This window comes from Borostomias antarcticus (assembly GCF_949987555.1).
Source record: "Borostomias antarcticus genome assembly, chromosome: 8".
Taxonomy (NCBI): domain Eukaryota; kingdom Metazoa; phylum Chordata; class Actinopteri; order Stomiiformes; family Stomiidae; genus Borostomias; species Borostomias antarcticus.
Genome location: NC_140241.1, coordinates 30,467,950 through 30,495,932, shown reverse-complemented (window position 1 = coordinate 30,495,932; position 27,983 = coordinate 30,467,950). Strand labels below are relative to the sequence as shown.

At 49.1% G+C, this 27,983-nt stretch overlaps 1 protein-coding gene across 1 annotated transcript; it reads right to left on the bottom strand.

The window, feature by feature from the left end:
• Window positions 1-81: 81 nt before the first annotated feature.
• chd1 (chromodomain helicase DNA binding protein 1) lies at window positions 82-27,287 on the bottom strand. Its single transcript, XM_084441568.1, has 37 exons — window positions 27,040-27,287; window positions 25,115-25,202; window positions 22,014-22,221; window positions 21,677-21,802; window positions 21,370-21,428; window positions 21,119-21,268; window positions 20,646-20,920; window positions 20,233-20,458; window positions 19,916-20,016; window positions 19,655-19,833; window positions 19,149-19,273; window positions 18,641-18,857; window positions 18,220-18,309; window positions 17,839-18,029; window positions 16,867-17,055; window positions 15,180-15,342; window positions 13,405-13,557; window positions 12,004-12,075; window positions 11,713-11,862; window positions 11,305-11,453; window positions 10,764-10,860; window positions 8,227-8,322; window positions 7,770-7,946; window positions 6,908-7,068; window positions 6,747-6,788; window positions 6,504-6,637; window positions 6,213-6,351; window positions 5,359-5,509; window positions 5,135-5,257; window positions 4,294-4,437; window positions 3,794-4,063; window positions 3,548-3,679; window positions 3,121-3,299; window positions 1,671-1,770; window positions 1,470-1,521; window positions 968-1,214; window positions 82-647 (listed from the first exon to the last, which is right to left on the bottom strand). The coding sequence occupies exons 2-37, from the start codon at window positions 25,165-25,167 to the stop codon at window positions 278-280; spliced, it is 5,490 nt and encodes a 1,829-aa protein (XP_084297694.1). The 5' UTR covers window positions 25,168-25,202; window positions 27,040-27,287; the 3' UTR covers window positions 82-277.
• Window positions 27,288-27,983: the final 696 nt, after the last annotated feature.

Here is a 27,983-nt window from a genome sequence, read left to right as displayed (position 1 = left end):
GTTATTTGTCTGTCCCCCCCCCCATACCCCCCCCATCCACCCACAAACCCCCTGCCCCGCCCCCTCATTGTTCCTGGGACATGTGGCGCCCCGTTGGAGTGGAGTCCACCGTCGCACTGAGCAGTCGGATGAGTGCGTAGTACAGCTTGTATGTTTGTTTGTTTAATCCACAGTCCCCCATAAGGCATTTCCTGTGTTCATGTTGAGTCTATGGCTGATACCTCTGCCGCTAGGCTAGTCCGGTCCAGGCCAGGCCAGGAGGCCCAGGCAGGTGCTGTTATGTCTTGCGGCTGCTCCAGATCTGCTCCGGCGTGCTCTTGTGGTCCGACGAGTACTCGAAGGGCGAGCGGTGGCCCATGGGGGAGCGTGCGTCGTAGGGGGAGCGCTGGTCGCGGGGGGACCGGGGGCCGCTGGCCGACGCCCGCTGGTCCGACTGCCAGTCAGAGTGGTAGCGGTAGGGGTCCCGCGACGAGGACTTGTGGTGGTCGGAGCCCGAGCGGTGGTCGGCGTGGGAGCGGTGGTCCGGGTGAGAGCGGTGGTCGGGGTGGGAGCGGTGGTCGGGATGGGAGCGCTCCTTGCTGTCTATCCGGTGGTCTCGGCCGGGGCGGTGCTCGTCCATCTTCCTGTGCTTGCTGTCGCTGTAGTATCTGAAGCAGAGGGGGAGGAGAGAGAGCTGAGATCATGTTTACCTCACAAGCCTGGTATTCCAAGGGTGAACTGGCATCTGAAACGCACGGCTATGACGCTCCACAATAGAATCACACTTGAGCTGTCATTTGCACTTGAAGCTTTCAAAACTGATAGTGATGGATCACATGATATACACGAAGCAAAGCATAGTATTAGTATAAAACATAAGACATTATGTAAACAAAAATGCACCGTGTAGCCTTGCATGTTCTTGTAGCCTATGTATGCATGCATATAAAAACAGACAACAAACCAACATCCTGGCCTCCTGGCTCACCTGCTGTCCTGCCGGTCCGACCTGTAGTGGTCTCTGTCTCGGTGGTCCTTGCCGTTGCTGAAGGAGGAGTAGGGCCTCTTCCTGGAGTCCCCCCCCCCGGAGGCCTTCCTGTAGGGGTCCGAGGGCGTGTGGCGGTCCTTGCTGCCGCTGTGCTCGTGGTAGCGGGACGGGGGGTGGTGTCTCTCCGAGCTGTAGCTGTCCCTGCTGCTGTCGTCCTGGTGAGAGTTGTCCTTTAGCCTCTCGATGTCTGGGGCGAGGAGCAGGAGGAGGACAGAGAGGAGATTAGACGTACAGACAGATGTGACATGCAGTCTAGTCACTATCAGATATGAGAACACGGTCTCAAGTTGAACACACCGAAGTCCTTTAACTTGTGGCCATGAATGCATGTATAAGAAACCAACCTTTCACTCCATGAAAGATTCACAACTGATTCATCAAATCAAAGGTGAGCTGGGCATGAACTAGTGTAATGTATAGATGGAGAGAGAAGGATCCGTACCTGCGTGTTTAAAGCCATGAGTATTTACAGTGCTAGTGTTCTGATCTGCTGCCTGTGAGAGAGGAAGAGACGACCCATAAACCACCGCAATCACAACACAATTACAGAGAGAGAAGATAAACAAGCTGGACATGTTAATCACAATGTCACTTCCTACGGCCGGCACTAAATCCTGAAGCCAAAACAAAGAGTTGAACATACCTGAGCATTTTCTTGCCTCTTCTTGATTGCATGCTTATATAGTTTATGCAATTTCCTTGCATCGAATTCTGTGAACTTTGAAACAAATATCCACAGGTTTCTGCAAGAGAGAAATACATTTTTGGTAACACGTTCGACCTCAGCAAACAAAATGTAGTACTTTGCCCTTTAAAACTGTTGCCCTTTAAAATACAGTGCCACACCACGAGATACTTTGTGGAAAGGGGTGAAATTGCGGCAGTTTGAAAATCTAGGTCAACTCAAATCTGGTCATGAGGAAATGGAAATGGCACAATAGAGCATCTCAGTGACTCATCATGTGCCCCGAGCGGAGTGTCACAATCCTTGGGCCAAGCCAGGACAAGATGGCCGTTATACGAGTCAAGTGAGGACCTGGAGAGACTTAGGCCCAATCCCAATACCCTCTCTTAGCCCTAGGCCCTAGGCCTAGGCCCTACCCCTACATGTTGCGTGTTCACGCGTAGGGTAGCGTGTCCCATTCCTTTTAGCTTCTAGGGCTCGGGGGCATATCGTGGGCTAGTGGACGTTCAAACAGCCCTCCCTCCAAAACCAGGGTTTTCAGATGCTGACTTGAAACTGAGGGGTAGATAAACTCACACGATGCTTTGTGAACCGAGGCAGATATGAAACATGGCTGCCGGTGCCGTGATAAACCCTGGGGGAAAGCCCAATATCTTCGGAAATAATCATAAAAAAAAAAAGTAAAATCCGTGGAAAAGCTTAGATTAATGTAGATGCAAAAGAACATGTCATTGGATTGTTTGGATAAAAGCGTCTGCTAAATGACTGTAATGTAATGTAATGATTGTTATGACACGCATGGCATTTCAGAAAAAAACCCCGCTATTTACAATGTCAACGGCATTTCGTTGCGTTTTGATGTTCCATTAAGTTACTTGTAGGCTACGGTGCAATGCTGAATCTAATCTAATCAACAGAACTTTGTGTAAACAACGATTTTTGAGTTTTTGAGTAATCCAGTACAGGCTATCATTTTTCTGCTCTTCCCTGCTCATCTGATATCAGTGCATTTCTACGGGCAGGACTAACGTTAACAGCTGATGTGTAAACATGCTTCCTGGCTGTACGAGTGATTAATCTGTCTTGTTCTGTCCTGTAATTTGGTCAGACGTGTCATTATAATAATAGTAATCATACTGTTACATCCAATGGACTCCACAGAAAATCAGGCAACTAATAAAATTCAGATTGAAGACGTAGCGAGTGGTGTCCCATTTCTTAGGTAAAGATTTCAACCCCTATCCCTTGTGGCTCCGCTCTGAAGGGCCACTACCCAGTCGAGGGCACTCCAAAACTAGGGGCTAAGGGGGGTATTGGGATTGGGCCTCCAGATCTAGGGGCTAGGGGGGGTATTGGGATTGGGCCTCCAGATCTAGGGGCTAGGGGGGGTATTGGGACTGGGCCTTACTTCCTCCACTGCTTGATCTGCTCTGGGTTGGAGTACTCCTTCAGGCACTCCGTGATGTGGTCTCCTATCTTGATGAGGCACTGGCGCGTGTGCTCCAGCTGCTCCCGCTCCGACAGGCCCTTCTCTGGACGGTCCAGCTGCTTCAGAGCCGCCTTCACCGGACGCATCCTCTCCTTGCACTGTGGGGAGAGGTGGACACGGGGGACACGGGGTTAGGGTCAGGTCTGGAGGCTCGGGGGAGACGGGGGTTAGGGTCAGGGTCAGGTCTGGGGTTAGGGTCAGGTCTGGGGTTAGGGTCAGGGTCAGGTCTGGGGTTAGGGTCAGGGTCAGGTCTGGGTCAGGTCTGGGGTCAGGGTCAGGTCTGCCATTTTGCCATTGAGCGCCCCCTGTTGGGTGTATCTGGTATTGGTTGACCTGTAGAACTCACCACACTGAAGGTCTTCTGGTCCAGTTCCTCGGACTCCTCGGAGATGGGCACCGTCTCCCCTGCTGCCGTGATGTGGACAGGCGTGTCAGAGGCCTTCTTCTTCTCTCGTACCTCGGCTTTCAACTCGCTCAGCTGCGGAGGAAGACCAGAGAAATGAGTGAATCTCAAAGGCTTGACGAGGGTCTCGTTCATCACACCACACGCCTTCGCTGGAATTGAAGCGACCACAAACTTTTCTTGTCTTACCTTTTCGCTGACCTCCTCCTGTTTGACTACGGGCTCTACGGGCTTGGGCTCCTTCTTCTCCTTCAGCTCCTTCTTCTCTTTCACGTCGCGGCTCTCCTCTTTCTTCTCCTTCTTCACCTCTTTCTTGATCTCCCTTTCTTTGGTGTCCTTGTCCTCCGGCGGCGAGGGCGCCTCCTCTGGCTCAGGCTCCTCCTCCTCTTCCTCCTCCTGCTTCACCGCCGCTCGCTCGGCCCTGCCCCTTCTGGGCGGCGGCTTCGCTGGGGCCGCCTCCTGGGATGGGAGGGATCGAGAGTTAAGTATAAGTTAAATATACAGAACCTGTTGGTATTCAAACTACCACGGTAACACCACTGGTAGTCAATCTGCCACGATAAAAGCACATGAGAAAAAGACAGTTGGTAAGGGAATGGTTTTCACAGATCACACCGAGACTACTGTTTGGATAGGAAGCCCTTTTTAATCAGGCACTGAGACGAGAGCGCCTATTCGGTTACAAATACCTTCTCCTCCTCAACGTGGTCCTCGTCCTCGGAGGTCTTCTCCGAGGGGGGTTCTGAGAACGGGCTCTTCTCCACCTCGTCCACCTTGACCGGCTTCACCGCTTTGTTCTTCTTGCTCCTTGGTTTCCTCTTCCGGGAGTTCGCCTGCAGCAACGCAAACATAAACACACTCTGCTTTAACCTGTCCATATGTCTGTATGTATAACTGTCTTTCTGGTCTCCCTCTATTTCCCTGTTTTTACTCCACCGTGTGTGTGTGTGTGTGTGTGCCGCACATACTTTCCAACTATGTGCGATACTCGTTTCTGAAATGAAAGTATGTATGTATAGGAATAACCGTTTTCCTGATCACAATCATTTTAATACTCCTGACAAGCAAAGCCAGTTTGGCCACTCAGTCCCTGCTTACCTAAGCGTCAGAGGCGGGGCGTGGTGCGCCCTCTCGCAGTCTTACGAGCGTGTGACCGTCTTACGAGCGTGTGACAGTCTTACGAGCGTGTGACAGTCTTACGAGCGTGTGACAGTCTTACCAGCGTGTGACAGTCTTACCAGCGTGTGACCGTGTGTTTATTTGCCAGGGGACGAGTGTGGAACAACAGCAGGCTCAAGTCACAGTCAAAACCCTGTGAGCGCTTGAAACACCATCTAGCCGTGCGGCAACGCACGCCACGGACACCGGCGATATCTCAGGAGCTCCTACTTTGAAACGTCACGATTGCGAGCGCAAGCTAAAACATTCTGAGGAACAGGTTATCTAACGAGGAACAGGTTATCTAACGAGGAACAGGTTATCTAATAGCCGGGTTTGAGACGGAGCGGTCCAGCGGTCAGACAGACGTACCGTGCCTGCTTGCCTCTGAGCTTCCTTCTTGGCCAGGTCCTTGCTCAGTAATTTGATGAGGTAGTCGGCTCTCGTCTGCAGCTGCTTGGCCTGCGGCTTCTTGTCGGGGTCGTCTGGCAGGAGCTGGTTGACACAGGACGCACAAATTAACACGAGAACGCTTTTCCCTCTTCCAACGCCCAAGTTCCCCGTCTTAAAGGGAGACCTCCCGGGTGGAGACGGACCTTGTGTGTGAGGTTGAGGTCGGGGTCCATCTTGATCATCTCCCAGCTGCCGTAGCCGTACTCGTAGATGCCGATGAGCAGGCTGGAGTCGTCGTCCTTCCCCCACTCGATGTCGAAGTGCGCTGCCTTGGAGTGGCATGGGATCGTGTATCTGGGGAAACGAGGGAGTCCAGTAAAGATCACTGCCGCCGCTGAACGCAGTCATAGGACTTGAGTGAGTGTTATGTTATGTTATTTTTATTTATAATGCGCCCCCCAACCAGCTGTTCCATCAGCCCGGGGCGCAGCCCAGGTACAAAAAGAGACAAACAAAAACAAAGGACTGCAAACGAACAGATTAACAAGAAACGCCAGGAATTGGAGAGTGGCTGTCTGCTGTCGGGCGTAGCGCTGCCATCATGCTTCCTAACAAAGCGCTTCACAATACAAATAACAGATAAAAAGGAAGAAAGAGCGACATACAAAATGCAATACGACAATTACCACATACAAAATACAGTACAAGGCAATTACAATGAGAGGGAAAGGGGGGGGGATGTGCGTGTTTGTGTGTGTGTGTTTCTGAGTCTGTGAGTTCAGTCCATGTGTGTGTGTGTGTGTATGCCTGAAGGCCTCTGGCTGAGGAGACTCGGACGGAATGTCTTAGCGATAACAGCAGGTTGCTATGGAGACGTCCTCGATCAGCCTCAAGACCAAAGAGTCTAGAGTGCTGGCTGTTATACTGTACTGGGGAGTAGGCTAACAACAGCCAAAGATGTTTGTATTCTGTCCACATTTTGAACCATACTGAACAACCTGAAGAGATGGATGAAGTTTGAAAGGAGCGTTCGAGGTGGAAGAGCGGGGGGTCTTACCTCTTCCTCTCCTCGGGGTCGGCAGGGATGGCCTTGTGGAGCGGAGCCAGCTCCTCCTCGTGGGAGATGACCAGCTTGGCGTTCACCTGGACGCCGGAGATCCTGAACGTGGGCCCTTTCACCTTCCCTCTCCTGCCCCCTAGTGGACAAAACAGACAGGAGGAGCGCTTTATTATCACAGCCCCAAAACAGCTGCCTGAAGACATCGGCTCATCACAGCATGTATCATATCATGATGGAGTTCTTATGTGATGGATGGATGGATGATAACGGAGAGATGAGGTGTGTGACCTGAGGTCTTCTCGGGTCCACAAGGATTCTCCCTGAGGGTCCGCAGACAGCCGTTGTGAACCGTCTCCGCCAGGCGCTTGAGGTCGTACTCGGACTTATCCACCAGCTCTGCGTCGCGGGCGATGGCGTCCAACCTGAGACGGGACAGTGCAAGTAGTGAGACGTCTTTCTGAGAGAAGACATTCAAAACAACAGCAATACCACTCGTGCCGTTTCAGGGGAAATATTCTAAACAGTTTGTACCTTTCCAGTGGTCCACCAAACTTCTTGTAACTCTTGATAAATCTGTGAAGACGAAAAAATAACAACGTTGTGAAGCCAAGACAAAAAGACCTTGACGCAAATTCCTCACAGACGAGAGAAGCGTTCTGGGGGACGGCCGGGGCGTCGGCCTGAGTCGGTACCTTCGGATCTCTGCGTCGCTGAAGCCCTTGATGTTCTCTCGAGGGATGGTCCGCGGACGTCCTCGTTTCTTGGGCCTCTTGCGGTCCGACACGGAGTCACTGTCCGAGCCGGAGTACCGCCTGTTCCTGCTCCGCCGCCCCTCGTTGCCGTTAAAGCTGCTCTGTACCAGAAAACCACCCCACGGGTAACGATCACACGCCACGGACATTCAACTGTGCATTGTGCACTGTCACCAGCAGACCTCCCGAAGTCCGATAGATACCCCTGTGTCTGCTGTGGATGATGTAGCATGTCCGTAGAATATTTTCTCTCCTATGATGCTTTTAGCCTCTCTCACTCTGAAATGCAATGTAATGTAATGTATTGCTTCATAAATGTTCTTAGCCGGTAGACAAACATACTCCAGGAGCTTGCTCCATCGCCTTGTTGAGAGGGGTCAGGGAAGAATTTTTACAGCTCACTTATCTGGCCCCCGGGTGATTACTGTTTTTTTGCTTCCCTCTGGAATATGTAGAGAGTGGGTCGTATGCTCACCTCCCTTGTTCTCTGTAAAGCGCATTGTGTTGCCTCTGGGTATGAAATGCGCTATATAAATAAAGCTTTGATTGATTGATTGTACTGATTTGAAGTAACAACGCTGTTAAACCATCAGTTACGAACAGCATCAAACGTTTAGAACCGTTTGAGATATCAGAACATCTACTATTAAGATCAAGCAGCGTTAATATCATTTCACAGTTTCCCACAATCACTGAGGACTTGAAACTCCAACACATGCGTTTCTCTCAAAGTGACATGCTTATATGTAGTTCCACGCCGTCGACAGCCCCGTGATGTTGTGCACTGGAGAGCGCCCCCTACCTGTTTGGCACAGTTCCTCATGCGCGGCAGCAGGTAGATCTCCTCCAGCTCCTTCTGCCTCTCCTCCTCCTCCATCCTCCGGCGCTGCTCCTCGGGGATGATGTCGTCCCAGCCCCGGTGACTCCGCTCCGAATCCATGTCCATCTCCTCCTCTTCCATCATGGTGAAGTTGGCCACCTGAGGGAGGTGAAGGAAGGAGGGGAGGGGTGAAAGGTCATGTCATATAGGTTAGATCGGTCACCCACGTTTTTAGAGGTCACCAGTTGATAACAGACCAACTTGGCAAACCCTGAATTGAGCATGAACTCTGATTGGAGAGAGCCGAGGTTGATGGCTTATCATCAGGTGAGTGGATAGGGTGTCAGGATCGTCCCGTTCATCTGGGCGTGTATTCCTGATGGATCTAGAGTCTTGTTGAGTATGTGAGAGCGGACGGTGGTGATCTGGAGATGGGTACCTTGAACTGCGACAGCAGCTCCTCCCCTACTGTGGAAGGGCCAGGGTCGTTATCCCTGGTCTCTGCTCTCTTCAGGATCTCGTCGATGTCCATCTCCTACAGGGCAGAAGAGGTCAAACAGAGGTCAAACACACAGCTGAGTGACAGGGTTTCATACAGTGATGAGAAATCACACAGCGACACGCATGCATACACACTACAAACACCAATGTGTACAGTGACAGGAACTGTACTCTTTTTATTCACACCCTATTGCTCCGGGCATTAGTCTCCAGACTTCAATCCAATTGAACAATTTTGGTTTGAAGTCAAACCAGGCCAAGTCCAGCCTGGCTTATGTGTGTGGCTGGCTGGTTTCTGGTCAGGACTGAAATAGCTGTGAATTGAAATGCAATGAAATAATGTCTGATAAATAAAGATAGGTCTTGTCGCCTGGACACATAATTTCCAATGCTTCCAATGCTAATCCAGCACAATGAGAGCGGGATAGCCAGTTAGCTCATGAGCTCACAACAACTAGCAGCAGCTTCTATAAGATTAATTGGGGTTAGAATAAGGGTTGGGGTTGGGACAGGATCTGACCTATGAGGCAAGGGGTAAAGGTGGAAGTGAAAGGATGAACATGTGGAGGTTTGGGGTATAGTCCCATAAAGTCATCCCCACCGGGTCTTGAACCCCGGTCTCCCAGGTGAGAGTCAAATGCTCTCACCACTACTCTGCTTATGCAGTGGAGATCGGCGGGTTGATTTTGGTGTGCTGGGACTACTGCCTCTTGTGCTTCCAACAGAGAGATGCAGGCCCACATTGTCAGGAGTAAGGGAGGGAGGAGTAAGGGAGGGAGGGAGGGAGAGAGGGAGGGAGTAAGGGAGTAAGGGAGGGAGAGAGGGAGGGAGTAAGGGAGTAAGGGAGGGAGGGAGTAAGGGAGGGAGGGAGTAAGGGAGGGAGGGAGGGAGAGAGGGAGGGAGGGAGAGTGGGAGGGAGTAAGGGAGGGAGAGAGGGAGGGAGGGAGTAAGGGAGAGAGGGAGAGAGGGAGGGAGGGAGAGTGGGAGGGAGGGAGAGAGGGAGGGAGGGAGAGAGGGAGGGAGTAAGGGAGGGAGGGAGTAAGGGAGGGAGGGAGTAAGGGAGGGAGAGAGGGAGGGAGGGAGTAAGGGAGAGAGGGAGAGAGGGAGGGAGGGAGAGTGGGAGGGAGGGAGAGAGGGAGGGAGGGAGAGTGGGAGGGAGGGAGAGAGGGAGGGAGTAAGGGAGGGAGGGAGTAAGGGAGTAAGGGAGGGAGGGAGGGAGGGAGGAAGTAAGGGAGGGAGGGAGGGAGGGAGGGAGGGAGGAAGTAAGGGAGGGAGGGAGTAAGGGAGGGAGTAAGGGAGGGAGTAAGGGAGGGAGGGAGGGAGGAAGTAAGGGAGGGAGGGAGGGAGTAAGGGAGGGAGTAAGGGAGGGAGTAAGGGAGGGAGTAAGGGAGGAAGGGAGGGAGGGAGTGAGGGAGGGAGGGAGTAAGGGATGGAGGGAGGGAGTGAGGGAGGAAGTAAGGGAGGGAGGGAGGGAGTAAGGGAGGGAGTAAGGGAGGGAGGGAGGGAGGGAGGGAGGGAGGAAGTAAGGGAGGGAGGGAGGGAGTAAGGGAGGGAGGGAGTAAGGGAGGGAGGGAGGGAGTAAGGGAGGGAGGGAGGGAGTAAGGGAGTAAGGGAGGGAGGGAGGGAGTAAGGGAGGGAGGGAGTAAGGGAGGGAGGGAGGGAGTAAGGGAGGGAGTAAGGGAGTAAGGGAGGGAGTAAGGGAGGGAGTAAGGGAGTAAGGGAGGAAGGGAGGGAGGGAGTGAGGGAGGGAGGGAGTAAGGGATGGAGGGAGGGAGGGAGTGAGGGAGGGAGGGAGGGAGTAAGGGAGGGAGGGAGGGAGTAAGGGAGGGAGGGAGTAAGGGAGGGAGTAAGGGAGGGAGTAAGGGAGTAAGGGAGGAAGGGAGGGAGGGAGGGAGGGAGGGAGTAAGGGAGGAAGGGAGGGAGGGAGTGAGGGAGTAAGGGAGGGAGGGAGGGAGTAAGGGAGGGAGGGAGTAAGGGAGGGAGGGAGGGAGTAAGGGAGGGAGTAAGGGAGTAAGGGAGGGAGTAAGGGAGGGAGTAAGGGAGTAAGGGAGGAAGGGAGGGAGGGAGTGAGGGAGTAAGGGATGGAGGGAGGGAGGGAGTGAGGGAGGGAGGGAGGGAGGGAGGGAGGGAGGGAGGGAGGGAGGGAGGGAGGGAGGGAGGGAGGGAGGGAGGCGGTGATGACCTGACAAATTCTATCCTAACTTCTATACTGGCTTCCAGCCACGCACAGAGAGCAGTCCACAGACGTCAACCCAAGAATCGAACAAGAAAAACATAGAACTAGAACTAGAACCCCCCCCTCCCGATAAGACTGTGTGATCGTGTCAATGTGTTGTTATTAAAGAATATAATTTTCTGCATGTTCTTTTTATCTTAAAATAAAGCTCAATACTTATTATCCTTCCTTTATATGATCTCTTTTGTTCATCTTTATCAGGGGTGTGAATCTGCTGCGTGTGATGATGTCAGACAGACCTGAGGTTCCTGCTCCTCCCCTTCCTGCTCCTTGAAAAGCTCCTCAGCACCAAACTTCAGGATGGCAGACAGCTCCTCCTTGTTGAAAGGAGTGGAACTGCAGGAGACGGAGAAATACAAGTTAAGATGAGAAAAGAAAGGCTGAATAAGCGCGCGTGTGTGTGTGTGTACGTGCGTGGGCGGATGTGTGTGTTTGTGTGTGTGTGTGTGTGTGTGTGCGTGTGTGTGTGCGTGTGTGTGTGTGTGTGTGCGTGGGCGGATGTGTGTAAACGTGTGAGTGAGAGGGACATAAAGACTGGCTCAAAGCTTGTGGAGGATGTGTGTGCACGCATGAGAGTGGGTAGGAATGAGCATGTGTGTGTGTGTGTGTGTGTGTGTGTGTGTGTGTGTGTGTTTGTGTGTGTGTGTGTGTGGGCGCCCCACCTGGAGGGAGCTGCGCCAGTGTGGAGGACAGTCTTCCCGGTCGGTGTGTGTGTGTGTGTGTGTGTGTGTGTGTGTGTGTGTGTGTGTGTGTGCGTGCGTGCGTGTGTGTGCGCCCCACCTGGAGGGAGCTGCGCCAGTGTGGAGGACAGTCTTCCCGGTCGTGTCCATCCTCTGGATGACCAGGTGGTCCAGGACCATCTTCTTCTTGGCTCTCTCGATGATCTCCTCCTCCACCGAGCTCTTGGTCACCAGGCGGTAGATGTTCACCTGGTGGACCACACACACACCTGGGGTTTGGTCATGAACCACAACACAGCCTCACCTGACGGAGGAGCTGATGAGAAGGTTGTGTTGCTGTAGAGACGCCGTAGGATCCCATGTTGGGGTCAGGTTGGGGTCATTTCACTAGTCTTGCATGATGCACAAGGTTCAATTCATGAACCGAACCGCCCCTCGATCGCTCTAACCGACACCTTTCATATGGAAATAGTTTGAACTCCATCCCATGAAATACGACGGCGCTGACCTGTCTCTTCTGGCCAATCCTGTGGGCGCGGGCCTGGGCCTGCAGGTCATTCTGGGGGTTCCAGTCCGAGTCAAAGATGACCACCGTGTCGGCGGATGCCAGGTTGATGCCCAGGCCGCCCGCCCGCGTCGACAACAGGAAGCAGAAGTCCTAGAAGGGGAAAGCGAATTAAGACTTTTTCCACGCGGTCCGATCCCAATCTGACCGTTCCAGCCCTCAGCAGGATCACAGAGTTGGGCTGCTTGGCCCGATGTGTGTAGCGTGAGATATAAACGTCCGGTGAGAACACACCTCAGAACCTTCAGCGTTGAAATGGTCCAGCGCTTGCTTCCTCATCTCTCCCTTGATCGAGCCGTCCAGTCTCTACAAGCACAGACGCAGGCAGGGTTAGGTACCGTCTCAGACGCAGGCAGGGTTACACCGTGTCCTAACTACACGCGACGCAAGCGAGCGTCAGCGACAAAATGCGTTCCATTGCTTTGTTTTCTGTTGTTATGTCCTAACTGGACGCGAGCGACGCAGCGTGAAGCAGCGCGACGTTTTAACTGCCCTGTTGACGTTCGCCCTGTTCCTATTCTCCTCCTGTCGCTCGCGTTGACAGGCGTTCGTTCTTTAACTGTCTTCAGTTGGGAATATAGACAAGTGACGTAACAGAACGGGAAATGTAATGGTTTCAGTTAGGACAGCAAGCGTGCGATGTTGCGTTCTGTTGCTCGCGTCGCAAGCAGTTAGGACACGGTGTTAGGTAGCGTCTCAGACGCAGGCAGGGTTAGGTAGCGTCTCTACCACCTCAGGTAGCTAGGTTCACCACACTCAAATACACTTGGGTGGTGAAGTGACGGGAGTGTAAACATGGGTGTGCTGGAGATAAAGAGTTTCTAGATTCTACACACTCAAAAATCCCTGGTAGAGAGTTAACGGTATGAACATTTCACATCACGATTATAGTGACCAAAATGATCAAAAACTACTGATACACACGCACTGAAATAATTTCACCAAGGTTTGTATTGAAAACCACCAATAAAATAAGCAGCACTATGCACTTTTTGTTCATAAACATTCAAATAATGTGTCTGGGAGACTGTTGCTGGACAGTATTTACAGTCAGTTTTTCAAAGCAAGGTAATCAAACGGTTTTAATGATCATTTTATCGCAATAAATGTAATCAGATTTTATCATGTTTTATCATTATACCGGTTATTGTTACATCACTAATCCCTAGGAGGTCACAGCATGAAACAACCCCATCTTTCCTCCCCGTGCTAGATGCTGATGTGTGATTGGGCGCTGGGCCCGGCTGTCGGGGTGATGTGTGATTGGGCGCTCGGGAAGGCTGTCGGGGTGATGTGTGATTGGGCGCCCGGCTGTCGGGGTGATGTGTGATTGGGCGCTCGGCCCTGCTGTCGGGGTGATCTGTGATTGGGCGCTCGCCCGGCTGTCGGGTGATGTGTGATTGGGCGCTCGGCCCTGCTGTTGGGGTGATCTGTGATTGGGCGCTCGCCCGGCTGTCGGGGTGATGTGTGATTGGGCGCTCGCCCGGCTGTCGGGGTGATGTGTGATTGGCCGCTCGGCCCGGCTGGCGGGGTGATGTGTGATTGGCCGCTCGGCCCGGCTGGCGGGGTGATGTGTGATTGGGCGTCGGCCCGGCTGTCGGGGGGTGATGTGTGCGGGCGGCGCAGCGTAGTGACCTGGAAGAGGAACTGGCGGCTCTTCAGGTACTCGGCCAGGATGTCCAGCATCCGGACCATCTGGGAGAAGATGAGCACGCGGTGGCCGCGCTCCTTCAGACGCAACAGCAGCTTGTCCAGGAGGAGCAGCTTCCCACTGCTACGGATCAGGTGCTGGAGATGAGAGAGGAGGAGAGGAGAGAAAGAGAGGAGAGAGAGGGGGAGAGAGGGAGGGAGAGAGAGAGAGAGGGGGAGAGCGAGAGAGGGAGAGGAGAGAGAGGAGGGAGAGAGAGAGGGGGGAGAGAGAGATGGAGAGATAGAGAGGGAGAGAGAGAGATGGAGAGAGAGAGAGAGGGGGAGAGAGAGAGAGAGGGGGGGAGAGAGAGAGGGGGAGAGAGAGAGAGAGAGGAGAGGGAGGAGGAGAGGAGAGAAAGAGAGGAAAGAGAGGAGGGAGAGAGAGAGAGAGAGGGAGAGAGAGAGATGGAGAGAGAGAGAGAGCGAGAGGGAGGGAGAGAGATGGAGAGAGAGAGAGATGGAGAGAGAGAGGGGGAGAGAGAGAAATGGAGAGAGAGAGATGGAGAGAGAGAGAGAGATGGAGAGAGAGAGATGGAGAGAGAGAGAGATGGAGAGAGAGAGTGGGATGGACAGACAAGGGAGAGGGGTACAAGGGAAGGGCACGCAGAAAGAGAGATTAGAGTTCCATCTTTGAGTATAAAGCACTAAGTTTCACTTCACATTTGCACATGTGCTAAACATGCGCGTGAATACCAGCCTGGGAGCCAGACTTCCTCGCAAAATAAAGCAGATGATTTCATCATGCAGTCTGGTCTGATTTCAAACCACCCACAACGATTTTTCAAGTTTTCCCACAAAATGGGGCACCAATCAGTGACTGCATTCTAACTGCTGTTCCGCCCCCAGCTCCTGATTGGTTCCCGTAGAGGAAATACAGGAGTCTGCTAGTAGAACAAAGCAACAAGCGCTAACGTTAACGGGAATAAACTGAGCCATAAGTGCAGTTATTGCAGAAATAGACTCAATAACAATTAAATAAACAAGAGTATGCACTAGCGGAGTTTCTCAGTGGAAAATATGTTTTCGACGTTCTTCTGACTGGATTTGGCAAAAGTTTGATCCATGTTTTGTTACGCTGATGGGCTGAAGGAGTTCGCCTGACAAGACAAGTACTCAGCATCGCGAAAACCTTTCTGCGAGGAAGTCTGTCTTCCAGGCTACATGCCTGTGCTCGACGAAGTTACTTCTGCTGAAGGAGTATTATCTAGTATGAGAACTGCAGCGAGATGACAGGAACATGTGATGGTTTGATCAAATGTATCTCAAACGCCATTTGTTTCATAGTAAACTAGAAAAGATTAATTTAGTGAAGGTACAAACTGCTGAAAGTAATCCATATTTAGCTTAGATAGCTCTAATGGTACTAAATATTAAGAAATCGTATTCATCGTTGAGACTGATTCCAGTGGTATGTGTTAAACAACACAAGTTGATAGACCATGGGGGTGGACTGGTACACAGCTCGTACTGCTGCTGGTGTTCCCAGAACATGAAATCCCAGCGCACGGAGGGTGGAATGTTTAAAGCAGAAACATGTGTTAAAGAGTGAAGGGGGGGATGAGTTCTGGCCCTTAAAGAGTGGTAAAAAACAGAAATGCAAGCTTTATAAAGACACCCATCCCCCAACACGCCCACATGACCATCTGCACGCCCAGCCATCCACTCACCCGGTCTCTCGCACGCTCGCAAACACACACACACACACACACACACACACACACCTGTAAGGCGTCAGCTTTGGTGTAGAACTCGTTGTCGTCCGGGGGCTTGATGAGGTAGCAGTGGTTGCAGCACTTCTTCAGCTCCATCATGATGTTGAGGAACCCAGACGTGCTTCCCTTGGTTCCCTTACTCAGAGCCTTGTAGTTCCTGGTCAAGATCCACCTGGCACAGAGCACACACACACACACACACACACGCACGCAAACACACGCACGCACACACACGCACGCACACGCGCACACACACACAAACAGTGTTAGAAGTGAATGGAGGCAAAGAGATGTTCTTTATAGGCTGGTATAGAGAGAGATGTTCTTTATAGGCTGGTATAGAGAGAGATGTTCTTTATAGGCTGGTATAGCTGCTGCAAGATTATAACAAAAATGTTTGGTAAGTTTGGGTAGCAGCTGATAAGGGCCACGTTCTGGCTCTTTTTTAATGTATGGTGTGGTCAAACTTCCCATTTGACACTGCACTTCCCTGGGTGCTGAGCAATACACCTGCCAAATATCAAATTCATACAGTGCCCGGTTCTCGAGATAATCGCGCTACACACACACACACACACAGACTAGTGTTGTCACAACACCAAAATTACAACTTCAATAAGATACCTGCCAAAAATATTTGAGCAGGATGCTGCTGACAAAAGTCCAAGGCCAATCTCTCCTAAATGCATGGTTGCGCAGCAATGTGAAGAGGAGGTCTCTCTTTATCTCATTTTGTTAGGATATTCTATTCAATTTGAATATGTTCTGCTATTCTAATCTGTTCTGTTATTAATTTATGCATTATAATAGTCAAAACACAATCTTCAAAGACACAGCAGCAACATTATATAATTTAGACAATACACTAGACTTCAAAGAGATTTTTAGGGATCATGCAGGTCGTTTGCATTAAGATAAAAAAAGGTTTGGCATGTTTGATTTTAGCAGAACTTCAAGAGAAAGTCTGATTTAAGACTCGGATTGCCACCGCAAACCGTGAGTGTCATCAGACTCTAGGGTTCTGAACGGACAAAATGAGAGGTTATTGTGGAATATCCAGGGTAGCCTAAACCAACTTGAGGTGGAGTGGAATCAAGTTGAGTGGAAGCGTCTGGTCTAGCAGGCCTACATCAAAAGAAACATCAATAATAATAACTTATGCTGAATAAGGAATTAGGCCTACTAGTTAATTACTAACTAAGGAATAGGATCACCCTAATTTGGAAATGTAGGCCTGAGACCTATGACCAAGATTTCCTTTGGTTGAAGACAGGCACCCCTAAATAAAATAAATTTGAACATTTTGTAGTACTGTTCCTGAATTAGTTCTTACTTGTAGTATAGTTTCTGAATTAGCAGTTCTTACTTGTAGTACTGTTTCTGAATTAGCAGTTCTTACCTGTAGTATAGTTTCTGAATTAGAAGTTCTTACCTGTAGTATAGTTTCTGAATTAGAAGTTCTTACCTGTAGTACTGTTTCTGAATTAGCAGTTCTTACCTGTAGTATAGTTTCTGAATTAGAAGTTCTTACCTGTAGTATAGTTTCTGAATTAGAAGTTCTTACCTGTAGTATAGTTTCTGAATTAGCAGTTCTTACTTGTAGTATAGTTTCTGAATTAGCAGTTCTTACTTGTAGTATAGTTTCTGAATTAGCAGTTCTTACTCGTAGTACTGTTCCTGAATTAGCAGTTCTTACTTGTAGTACTGTTTCTGGATGGCGCTCATCTCCACGCGGAGGATCTGCTCTACTTTGGCAGGAAGAGACTTCTCCACATCCTTCTTGACTCTGCGCAGCAGGAAGGGCTCCAGCTCCTTATGCAGGCTGGTGTAGCCAGAGTCCCTGCCTTTCCCATGGTCCTCCTCAAACAGCTCCCAGGAGTGGAACCTGGGCAGGGAGAAACCGTTACACACACACATGCAGAGCAGGGGAATGTGCATGCACAACTGTGTAGATAAACAAGAACCACCACACACAGATGTAAGCCAAGTTCAGACTGGATGCGAGAGTGTCGTGAAGCGTCAACACTCATGCGAGCGGGAGGCTGGCTGTTCACACCAGAAGTGCGTTTCTCTGTGTCGGTAACCAAACCACCCTGCTCCTCTGCACTTTAATCCCACGTGTTTACTCACGGCTCGGGAAAACATGGACCGGATGCCAAACTATCCTCTGCAGAGCATGAGACGCCACGGAGCTCTGCAACGCTACGTCGTCGGTGTGAACGTGAACACGTCGGTTAACATGGGCGGTGGAAGGCCTGCTGCCTGCCCGCGTCCAGTCTGAACCCGCTCTTCACGTGAATTGAAACCGAAATCTGATTCCTCTAGTCACCGATCTGTGCTGCATGCGCACGCGGAAGATCACAGACACGGTCTGAGTTTGACGAGTGAGGGCTGATTGCAAAAATTAACTCGATAGGTAAAATAACAGTGGGGGCGGAAAACAATGTGGGCGGTGTTAAAGTAATGCGTCGTCGGTGAAGACACGGTCCCAACCCTGAGTCACACTGGTAAGACTGACAACCGTGACAAGCCTATCGGAAATCACCCTTAGGAAGAAAGACTAGCAACCTGTACACCCCACACACACACACACACACACACACACACACACACACACGCACACACACGCACGCACGCACGCACGCACGCACGCACAAACGTGACATACTTCTCAGGCATGATGAAGTGCAGCAGGGACCAGAGCTCTTTGAGGGAGTTCTGCAGCGGCGTTCCCGTGATGAGGAGCCGGTGGTTGGACTTGAAGTCGATCATGGTCTTGTAGAGGAGGGAGTCGTCGTTCTTCAGACGGTGGGCCTCGTCCACCCCGATGAAGGCCCAGCTTACGTTGCCCAGGAATGACTGGAGAAAAACGATGAACAAACAAACAAGTTGCCGGTCACTGCAAACAGGAATACACAGGGTGTATACATAAGATAGCCATTCTAGGAATAATCTATGGAAATTATTTCTGCCCCTTTCAGACCCCTGCTAGAGTATAATGTCATGAAATGGCGTTTCATGGATATGGAGGAACATGCTGCTGGCTCACCTTGTCTTTGAGGAGGATTTCATACGTCGTGAGCAGGATGTTCAACTTCAGTCTCTTGTTATGGACGTGCATCCACTCATGCGTCCTGATCTAAAACGAGACAAAAAGACATCCAGACTGGGATTTAGTTCCAATAAGAGTCAAACAATAAATACAAAAATGACAAACTGAAGAAACGTCATGGTCAACTTCACTCCCTTCATGGGGCTTCATCACCCTTGGGTGCTTCATGACCCTTGGGTGCTTCATGACCCTTGGGTGCTTCATGACCCTTTGAGTGAAAAGCAACTGCTGCTGTTCACTTAACTTCAGTCCCATATTTACAATAGACCACAATGCAAGCAGATGCTATAAAAATGAATAAAACAGAGTACATGAAGAAAACAGAGATCAAAAGAGGAGTGGGTGTAATTTTGCGTACCATGCTCCTGCTGCTGATGTCCCCCAAGTAGACCACGATGTTCATGAGGGGGGCCCAGAGCTGCACCTCCCTCTGCCAGGAGGTGAGGGTGGACAGGGGCACCACCAGCAGGAAGGGCCCGTACAGCTGGTGCTCGTGGAACAGCCAGTTGAGGAAGCTGATGGTCTGGATGGTCTTCCCCAGGCCCATCTCGTCAGCCAGGATACAGCTGTTCCCTCTGGGGGCGGGGCGGGAGGGAGGTACGCAAACAACAACATAGGAATACTAGGATGACGAAGGTGAATGTTTCATCAAATTGTCAGAATACAAGTGTGAGGGAAATCCATATTTCAATGCTTTTAATGGATAAAAAAATTTATTGAAGTTCTAGATGAGAGTTTTATTCTATAGTGAATATGATCTATCAAATGCCTTCAGACCCCGCTCCCACCAAACTACAACAAGCAAACTGCAAAAACTGCATGGTCAAAAGCAAAAAAAATGCGTGGGTCAGGTGTTGTGGACGTACTTGCACCAGGAGTGGGCCATCCAGTTCAAACTGTCCAGCTGGTAGTCTCTGAGCTCCAGACCGTCCCCTCCGATGTAGGTCGGGTGTTTCTTCATGGGCATGAACCTGGGCCTCTGCTTCAACACCTGAGAGGGTGGGGAGAGAGGCCAGCGACACACAGTCGGACGTTCAAAACATTTCCCAGAGTTTAAACACTGTTCATGGACTGAAAAACCCTACCACATTAAAAGCAAAGCATCCCTCCCTCCCTGGCTTTTGTTGCCACATTATCGATATATACTTGACCATTTATTTAACCTAGCTTTTATTAATCTATTTACTGTTATTACATGTATTGGATAAGGATAGACAGCAGCATCAGTATGTCACTCATATACTCACAGCTTCAACAAATAACTGGAGGCAGAAAGCTGTGATAAGTCCTAATTAGACCCTAAACAATGTCACCCGTATTTCCTGTATCAAGCCACAACATGGACCTCACAGGGATTGGCTAGTTTTGTCACCTTGCAGTCTCTGGAGGGAATGGTCTTGGACTGGTTGCGGCTCATGTAGTCATCGATGCACCTCTGGAACTTCCTGGCTATGAGCGCCCCGTCCTCCCAGCTGCACTCGGAGTACGGCAGGCCCTGCCACTTGCACAGGTAGTCTGGGTAACCAGCCGCAGACTTCTGATTTGAATGCCCTGCAACCGTGAAAAATCACCAGTGTTATTGAAGTATTTTCAAGCACCGTGTAGAAAAGCTACTATCGTTCTGAGAGCTCACCGATGATTCTCTCTACTAGCTGATACTGTGAGTGCAGGTCGTCCATGAGCTCCTCCTGACAGTTGAAGTACTCCACGTCCTCTGGCGAGGCCGCCTTCAGCCTAGGAGGAAGCATCGTGTTCACATGGTGAGAAACTGTGTCCAGTCCCTCTCCCACAAGCGCCTGGGTTCTGGTCAGTACCAGCGCCAGATGTCTCAAATCTCAACAGGATCTCAACACAACATTTCCGGTAACACTTTCATGGTTGCAAAGCACTTTTCCCGCTCTACTGCTGGTAACCCTACTGGACCTCGGTCTTCTGGGAAAAACCTCTCACCATTTCCTCTTCTCCCCTTCCTTCTTCTTGAAGTTGTCCAGCTTCTTCATGCCCTTGACGTTCTGCAGCTTCAGCGAGTCCTCTGTCTCCATAGTGTTGTGGATATGCGACCAGTTCTTCCACTTGATGAGGTACTGTGTTTCGCCGGCCTCCTTGTTGGGGTTGAAGTTAGCGTTGGGGTCCCCGTCTGCCTCCACAGCGTACACCGTGGTGGTGCCCCCCGTCGCTGAGAGAGGGAGGAAAACCACCTTGAGTGACACAGTTCAAAGTTCAACTTCGAATGACACATCGCCATTTGGAGATTGGGAATATTGACGCTGGATAACATCTCCAAGAAGTCAATAATATCCAGGTGATGGATATCCTAATATCCTGAACCTAATGAACAGATCCCCCCCCCCCCACCTCCTCACCTCCTCTCCTCCCGACCCGTGACTCCATCACTTTCTCCAGGGTTTCGAACTCATCCTCCTCCGGCTGGGGCACATCTTCGCCCACCACCTCCACCAGGTCGTCCGAGTCGGTCTTCAGCTCCTCGTCCTCCTTGTAGCTGACGTTGACCGTGGCCTGCCGCCTGGGACCGCCCGCGGCCGCCTTCTTGTCATAGTCGTCATCGTCCGAAGACGAGCCGCCCTGGTGGGGCTTCTTCCTCTGGACACCGCTCTTCTTCCCGTTTCTGGCGTTCGCCCTGCATGGGGAGGGAGTGAGGGGCAAACACGTTGACAGTCAGGGAAGCCATGTTTCAGTATGGAGCCACTTCCCACTCGTCTTCCATTAGTGAGGAAATGTGACCTTTGAACTCAGTGTGTGGAGAGATCACAGTGACAGAGGCCGTCTGATCTGATGAGGTCATACGTCCCCAACTGGTCTCAGCAGCGCTACTTACTTGGTGGGGGGTTTTCTGCTCTTGACTTTGTGGCTGGGCTCATAGTCTGACGCCGTCTCGTCACTACGCTCCACTTCCTTTGCCGATGAGTCGGACCCGGAACCGCTCCCAGACCCTGACCCGGAACCAGAATCTGAACTAGATCCCGATCTGAAAATTCATGGAAGAAGGCTGTTATAATCAGTGCTCCTAAGTGCAAAGTGTGTAAAGTTGAGTAAAGTTGAAGAGCACCACAGCAACTGAGAACTCACTTTCTTTTCTTTCTGGATCTGCTCGAGTCATCGTCTGAGTCGTCACTGCTGGACGAATCCTTCGAATGTACAAAGGAAAAGTTTAATTAAGCCAGTAAGGACAAATGTAAGAATGTACTTCTCAAGGTGGCGTCCTTCCCAACATAAAAACTGCGTAAAGACAATTTTCAAGAAAATATAGACCTTTGTCGTGTTATTTTTTTGCTAGATAAATATCTTATTTTGCTATTTTTTATGGAATCTGACGCTTCAGCATATGTATCTTCTTAAAATTTGATGCGGCCAAGGGCGTGAAGTGCTAACCAACCTCATCTGATCCACTGTTTGAAGAGCTCTGTTGTTGCTGCTGCTGCTGCTGCTGCTGCTGTTGCTGCTGCTTCCTGAGCATAGCTGACCTTTGCACTGCTAGGATACTGGGGTTGGACTTCCAAAACTGAAACAAGCAGAGATAGAGAAGGATCACAGCTTTTATTAGTGAACGAACAAAGTTCTGTCAGTGACAACAAGACAACATACAAACTATATCTAAAGTATTTGTTTAACGTTTTGTGTGTTAATTTAAAGTTGACGGTATCAGGTTAAGCAAACACTGACAAATACACAAACAGATATTTGTTTGTTCTAATTATATCTCCAATCCATACCTCAGCCCCATCAATGTTTGCTTTGTTTTGTGGTTCATTCTTCTCCTTAGATTTCTGAGAGTCAGAATCTGACTGGCTACCGGAGTCGGAGCCACTTCCTGAGTCACTGCTCCCTGATTGGCTGCTGCTGCTGCTGGAGCTGGAACTGGACCCTGAGCCTGAGCCGGACCCAGAACCTGACCCAGACCCGGACTCATCATCGGAGTTACTGTAAAAAAAACAAAAAAACGTTCACATACAACAATTTTCCTTGTATCTTGTGAGCCAGGAAGTCCATAGGCTAACAACACAGAGGTGTTGTGTGCCACAACAGAACAGCACATGGAACACCACCACTGGGTAACACACACTGGGTGTACGAGCTGTGAGAGAAGCCTGCTCTTTCCTGGGAACGGACTAACCAGGTGAATCCTGCTGGTGGTGTCGGGTGTGTTTTCATGACATTGATGCTGTGTTCCATTTGGCACGGAAGTCGTGATTCACTTGATACTACTCGCAGTTTTAACTGGAACGCCCCTCAACTTGTTTTCTGGGCTTGTGAACTCGTACCACTCGCCCCTACCCCCAGTTAGCTCTGGAAGCCATGAACAAGATAGCAGCTTCCTGTGTAACGAGAGTTTTATTAGCATGTCCCTCTTATTTCTGTCTCATTAAATCAGTCGTACACACAGTATTCCCCAACTGTTATATAAGGACATGTTCGCGACCTCTTTTGTATGCGCAAAATACTGGGTAGTGCGTCATCATTTACTGGTTTGGCAAACAAAGCTAGCTAACATCCATCTTTGTTCTGAGCTGTTGTTGTTGTCTACTGTGTTGTTGTTGTCTACTGTGGGTGACGTTGTTCTCCGTCTCTCCCACCTCCCATCTCACCACTTCCCAGACAAGCGGAATGCAGCATGAGCCCCTTGATAAGTGGAGCAACATCTGAATGGATATCACAGTGGAGTTCTTCAGCAGGACAATGCCCCATGCCACAAGGCTGAGATCCATTACCAGCACATTTAACTGTTGAGAGCATTGGAATCAGCACAGGCCAGCAGTCCATGCCCTGAAAAACTGAGGCTGCTCTGAAGGGAAAAACGTCAAGTTGACTGGTAGCATCTCTACGCCGAATCACTCATTCCATCACATCCCACAGATTTCCACATCAATTGTATTGCGCTCTGGTGATTGGGCAGGAAACTGCATGAAGATGAATTCATTGTCATGTTCATGGAACCATTCCTTGACAGTCTTAGCGTTGTGGCATTCCTACTGAAGAACACACACATACACTGCAGCCATGAAGGGATGCAACTGATTGGCAATGATGTTCAGATATTGTGTGCTAGCAGAATCAATGATGTTCAGATATTGTGTGCTAGCAGAATCAGGTTTATTTCCAGGTATGGTTTTCACATACTAGAAAGTTGCTGAGGTCTGTTGGTTCATTCAGGCGTTGCCCAACTTTTATCAAGTGACCCGACATGAAAACACCCCCCACACCATCACACCACCAGGCTTCACATGCACGTCTGCCGCACACCTGATTAATTACTTAATCCAATCATATAGGACAGGAAATAAAGATGCCAAGTGACTTTCAGGAAGTAGTGGAGCTGGTGCACAGGGCCTATTTCAACAAAATAGCAAGCATCCCTAATGTTTCGTACACTCACGGTATAATCTGTCTCAGGCCTAAACACTGGCACTATGTCTAGCCTATGCACTGAGGATCTTTCCATTCTAAATGACTGGAATGTGAACACACAGCTCTCCCTCCTATGGAAGAACATGCATGTTTCATTGTCTCATAAAACAACAACAAAAAGCATATGTCCCCTAAAAGAGAGAACACACTAAAACTTCAGGATAGGGACCGTATATAAGCCTCATACACATCCACTAAACTAGACCATACGGTCCGACCTGCTGCAGGAATACTGAACAATAGACGCTGGTACATGCTTTCCACCTCAGGTGGAACTGCTCAGGTCAGTCACCTTCTACTAATCCGTTATAGTCTGATGATTACCAGCCGCACTGGAATGAAGAAACCTATAAAAACTTGCTTCCTTATCCTTTGGACCCTGGCTTTTGTAGTCTCAAACCTAAGTCCACATGAAAGTTAACAACTATTCAAAAGCAACAACTGGCAATGCTGTCAGTACCTTTTCCCTTACCCCTATACCTTGTTTATTACAAAAATAAGATGCATCAGAACTAACACTGTACAAATAAGGAATACAAAATAACACACATTTGCTCATAACTTAAGTAAGTAGCTGCTAAACAGGTTTTACGTGTTCAAAGTTTATACAGGAGTTGGCTTCTGTCTGCATGCATGGTAAATGCTTCATAATGAGGTTCATTTAGTGAGTGTAGTATAGAGTGAGGGTAGTAGAGTGAGTGTAGTATAGTGAGTGTAGTATAGAGTGAGGGTAGTAGAGTGAGTGTAGTATAGAGTGAGTGTAGTATAGAGTGAGTGTAGTATAGAGTGAGTGTAGTATAGAGTGAGTGTAGTACAGAGTGTAGTATAGAGTGAGTGTAGTATAGAGTGAGTGTAGTATAGAGTGAGTGTAGTACAGAGTGTGAGTGTAGTATAGAGTGAGTGTAGTATAGAGTGAGTGTAGTATAGAGTGAGTGTAGTATAGAGTGAGTGTAGTATAGAGTGAGTGTAGTACAGAGTGAGTGTAGTATAGAGTGAGTGTAGTATAGAGTGAGTGTAGTACAGAGTGAGTGTAGTATAGAGTGAGTGTAGTACAGAGTGAGTGTAGTACTGTATAGAGTGAGTGTAGTATAGAGTGAGTGTAGTACAGAGTGAGTGTAGTACAGAGTGAGTGTAGTACAGAGTGAGTGTAGTATAGAGTGAGTGTAGTACAGAGTGAGTGTAGTATAGAGTGAGTGTAGTATAGAGTGAGTGTAGTATAGAGTGGGTGTAGTATAGAGTGAGTGTAGTATAGAGTGAGTGTAGTATAGAGTGAGTGTAGTATAGAGTGAGTGTAGTATAGAGTGAGTGTACGGTAAAACATCCAATAGTAAGCCTCCGTGTTACCCACTTGGCAAGCAATTGTAAATTAAACATGGACAATTTGTTTCACCCACAGGTGAAACATTACCTTGACTCTCCACTGCTGTTGCTCACACTTTCATCTTCACTCCGTCCAGCCATGTTTGGGTCCAAATAAGAAAGGCTTCAGAACAATCCTGCAGCAAAACAAAACATGGCAATAATTAGGGACTAGAGTGAAAAGGTTAAGACGACATGCAAGCACGTGAATACAAGACACTGTATTAATACATTGTATTAGAAGTAAGGCACGTTATTCTTTGTTGTTATTCACCAAAACCAAGTAAAAGCTGTGGTTATGGGGTTCAAATTAATGAATGCGACAGTCGGTCACGTTAGTTCAAATGTAATTTCGGTGCTACAAGAAATGTAAATCAGCTGAGCACGACAAAAGACCACCAAGGAAACTATTCCACCGTGTCAATCTTAAAGTTATGATATGAACGTTGTTAAAAGTTGGGACTAGCTCTATCCTCTGCCCTGCTTTCCCTGGAAGCCATCAACTAGACCGAATGAGCATCATATAACCCTGAGTTGGGATGGGGAGACCCGTGGATGCTTATTGAGACATAAAACACAGATAATATCCCTGTAAGCAGCCAAGTAGCTGCGGTTATCCCAAGTTTAGGGAGAGACGCACAATTGAGACGCACAATCAGTCATGAAACGGGAAAACCGTGGTCGATAGACTTGAGATTGCGGTCGGATTTATCTGGGTTCCTATTTGGGGAACTGACATTTTGCTAGTAGCAGAGAGCTGGGTTAGCATAGTTAGCTGGGTTAGCATAGTTAGCTGGGTTAGCATAGTTAGCTAGTAGCAGAGAGATGGGTTAGCATAGCTAGCTGGGTTAGCATAGTTAGCTGGGTTAGCATAGTTAGCTCACTTATCAATACAATAACACACCTAGCTAACGTTAGCTAACGTCAAATAAGCCATTTACATTGCACACTATTGCATGTATATTGTATTATTGTTTTGACAACCTTGCTAGCTAACCAAAAAGACATTGTTACTGGTGGTTAGGATTTCTAGCTAACGTAGCTTTCGCAGTGATTACGGTAGCTAGCACCCTAGCTAGCTCTATCCACGTGAAAACACGCGTGAACACTAGGGGTTGAGGTTGGGAGCTAAATATGAACATTAGCTCGATAATTAATGATCAATCGTGCTGAATATCATCTAGATTCATCCTAGTTTGTTGTTCTAAGTTAGAGAAACGTTAGCTTAACTTCGCAAACGCGATTTAGCAGGCAGGCTAGCTGGCTAATCCCAACTGGGTTGTGGAAAATGTTCCAACGGCTGCATTAATAATTCTGATACTAAACTTCGAGGGAATGTGTGGTAATGTTTGCGATTATCAATAATCCCATGACATAAAACAACTCAGATTAACCAGCTTCATCATGTTTTAGTTTTATAATCAACCTTTTCCCGCACTCTCAAGCTAACGAGTCAGCTCCCTCGTTGCTAGCCAGCTAGCTCCAATGCTAGCCCCAATGCTAGCCCCAATGCTAGCCCCAATGCTAGCTCCAATGCTAGCTCCAATGCTAGCCCCAATGCTAGCCCCAATGCTAGCTCCAATGCTAGCTCCAATGCTAGCTCCCAATGCTAGCTCCAATGCTAGCCCCAATGCTAGCTCCAATGCTAGCCCCAATGCTAGCTCCAATGCTAGCTCCAATGCTAGCTCCAATGCTAGCCCCAATGCTAGCTCCAATGCTAGCTCCAATGCTAGCCCCAATGCTAGCTCCAATGCTAGCTCCAATGCTAGCTCCAATGCTAGCTCCAATGCTAGCCCCAATGCTAGCTAGCTAGCTCCAATGCTAGCCCCAATGCTAGCCCCAATGTTTTCATCCCCAACCAGCTCACTTGCTAGTACCGTCTGTACTTCCCTGTGTACTCAAGCTAGTGAACACCTGAAACAGTACGCATCTTAGTACATATATAGCTAGTTTTTGTTTAGCTTTTGTGTTTACCTAGATGGCAGACTGGTCCTCCCGTCTCCACCTCGCTGGTCCTTTTCTCCTCTAATTCTCTGTAGCTAGCAGCTAACCACCCAGCTAGCTAGCTGCTCCCGGGGAGAGCAGCCCCGACCGATCTCTCCTGGATATCGAGACAAGTTTCTTACGTTTCTTCCTCCAGGTGTGCGAAATATAGATCCTTCTTTATTTTTTTACCGTAGATTAACGATGAAAATGTTGTTTATTCAACTGCGATTGTGGAGTCCCAGCCTTCTAGCTGAGGGTCCGACAACAACCGGCCTCCGCCATGACGCCGTCGAGTTACACTCTGGAGAGACTCCGAGGGTGGAAACCCCGGGTCTGACGCAACGAGGACGCTTTCCACTCTCCCTCTAAAACTACCTGAACATCTACAACTACCTAAACATCTAAAACTACCTAAACAGACTATCTCCCTCTAAAACTACCTCTACAACTACCTAAACATCTAAAACTACCTGAACATCTAACACTACCTAAACATCTAAAACTACCTAAACACATAATCTCCCTCTAAAACTACCTGACATCTAACACTACCTAAACATCTAAAACTACCTGAACATCTAAAACTACCTAAACATCTAAAACTACCTAAACAGACTATCTCCCTCTAAAACTACCTAAACAGACTATCTCCCTCTAAAACTACCTAAACATCTAAAACTACCTAAACATCTAAAACTACCTAAACAGACTATCTCCCTCTAAAACTACCTGAACATCTAACACTACCTAAACATCTAAAACTACCTAAACAGACTATCTCCCTCTAAAACTACCTAAACACATAATCTCCCTCTAAAACTACCTAAACATCTAAAACTACCTAAACATCTACAACTACCTAAACATCTACAACTACCTAAACATCTACAACTACCTAAACATCTAAAACTACCTAAACATCTAAAACTACC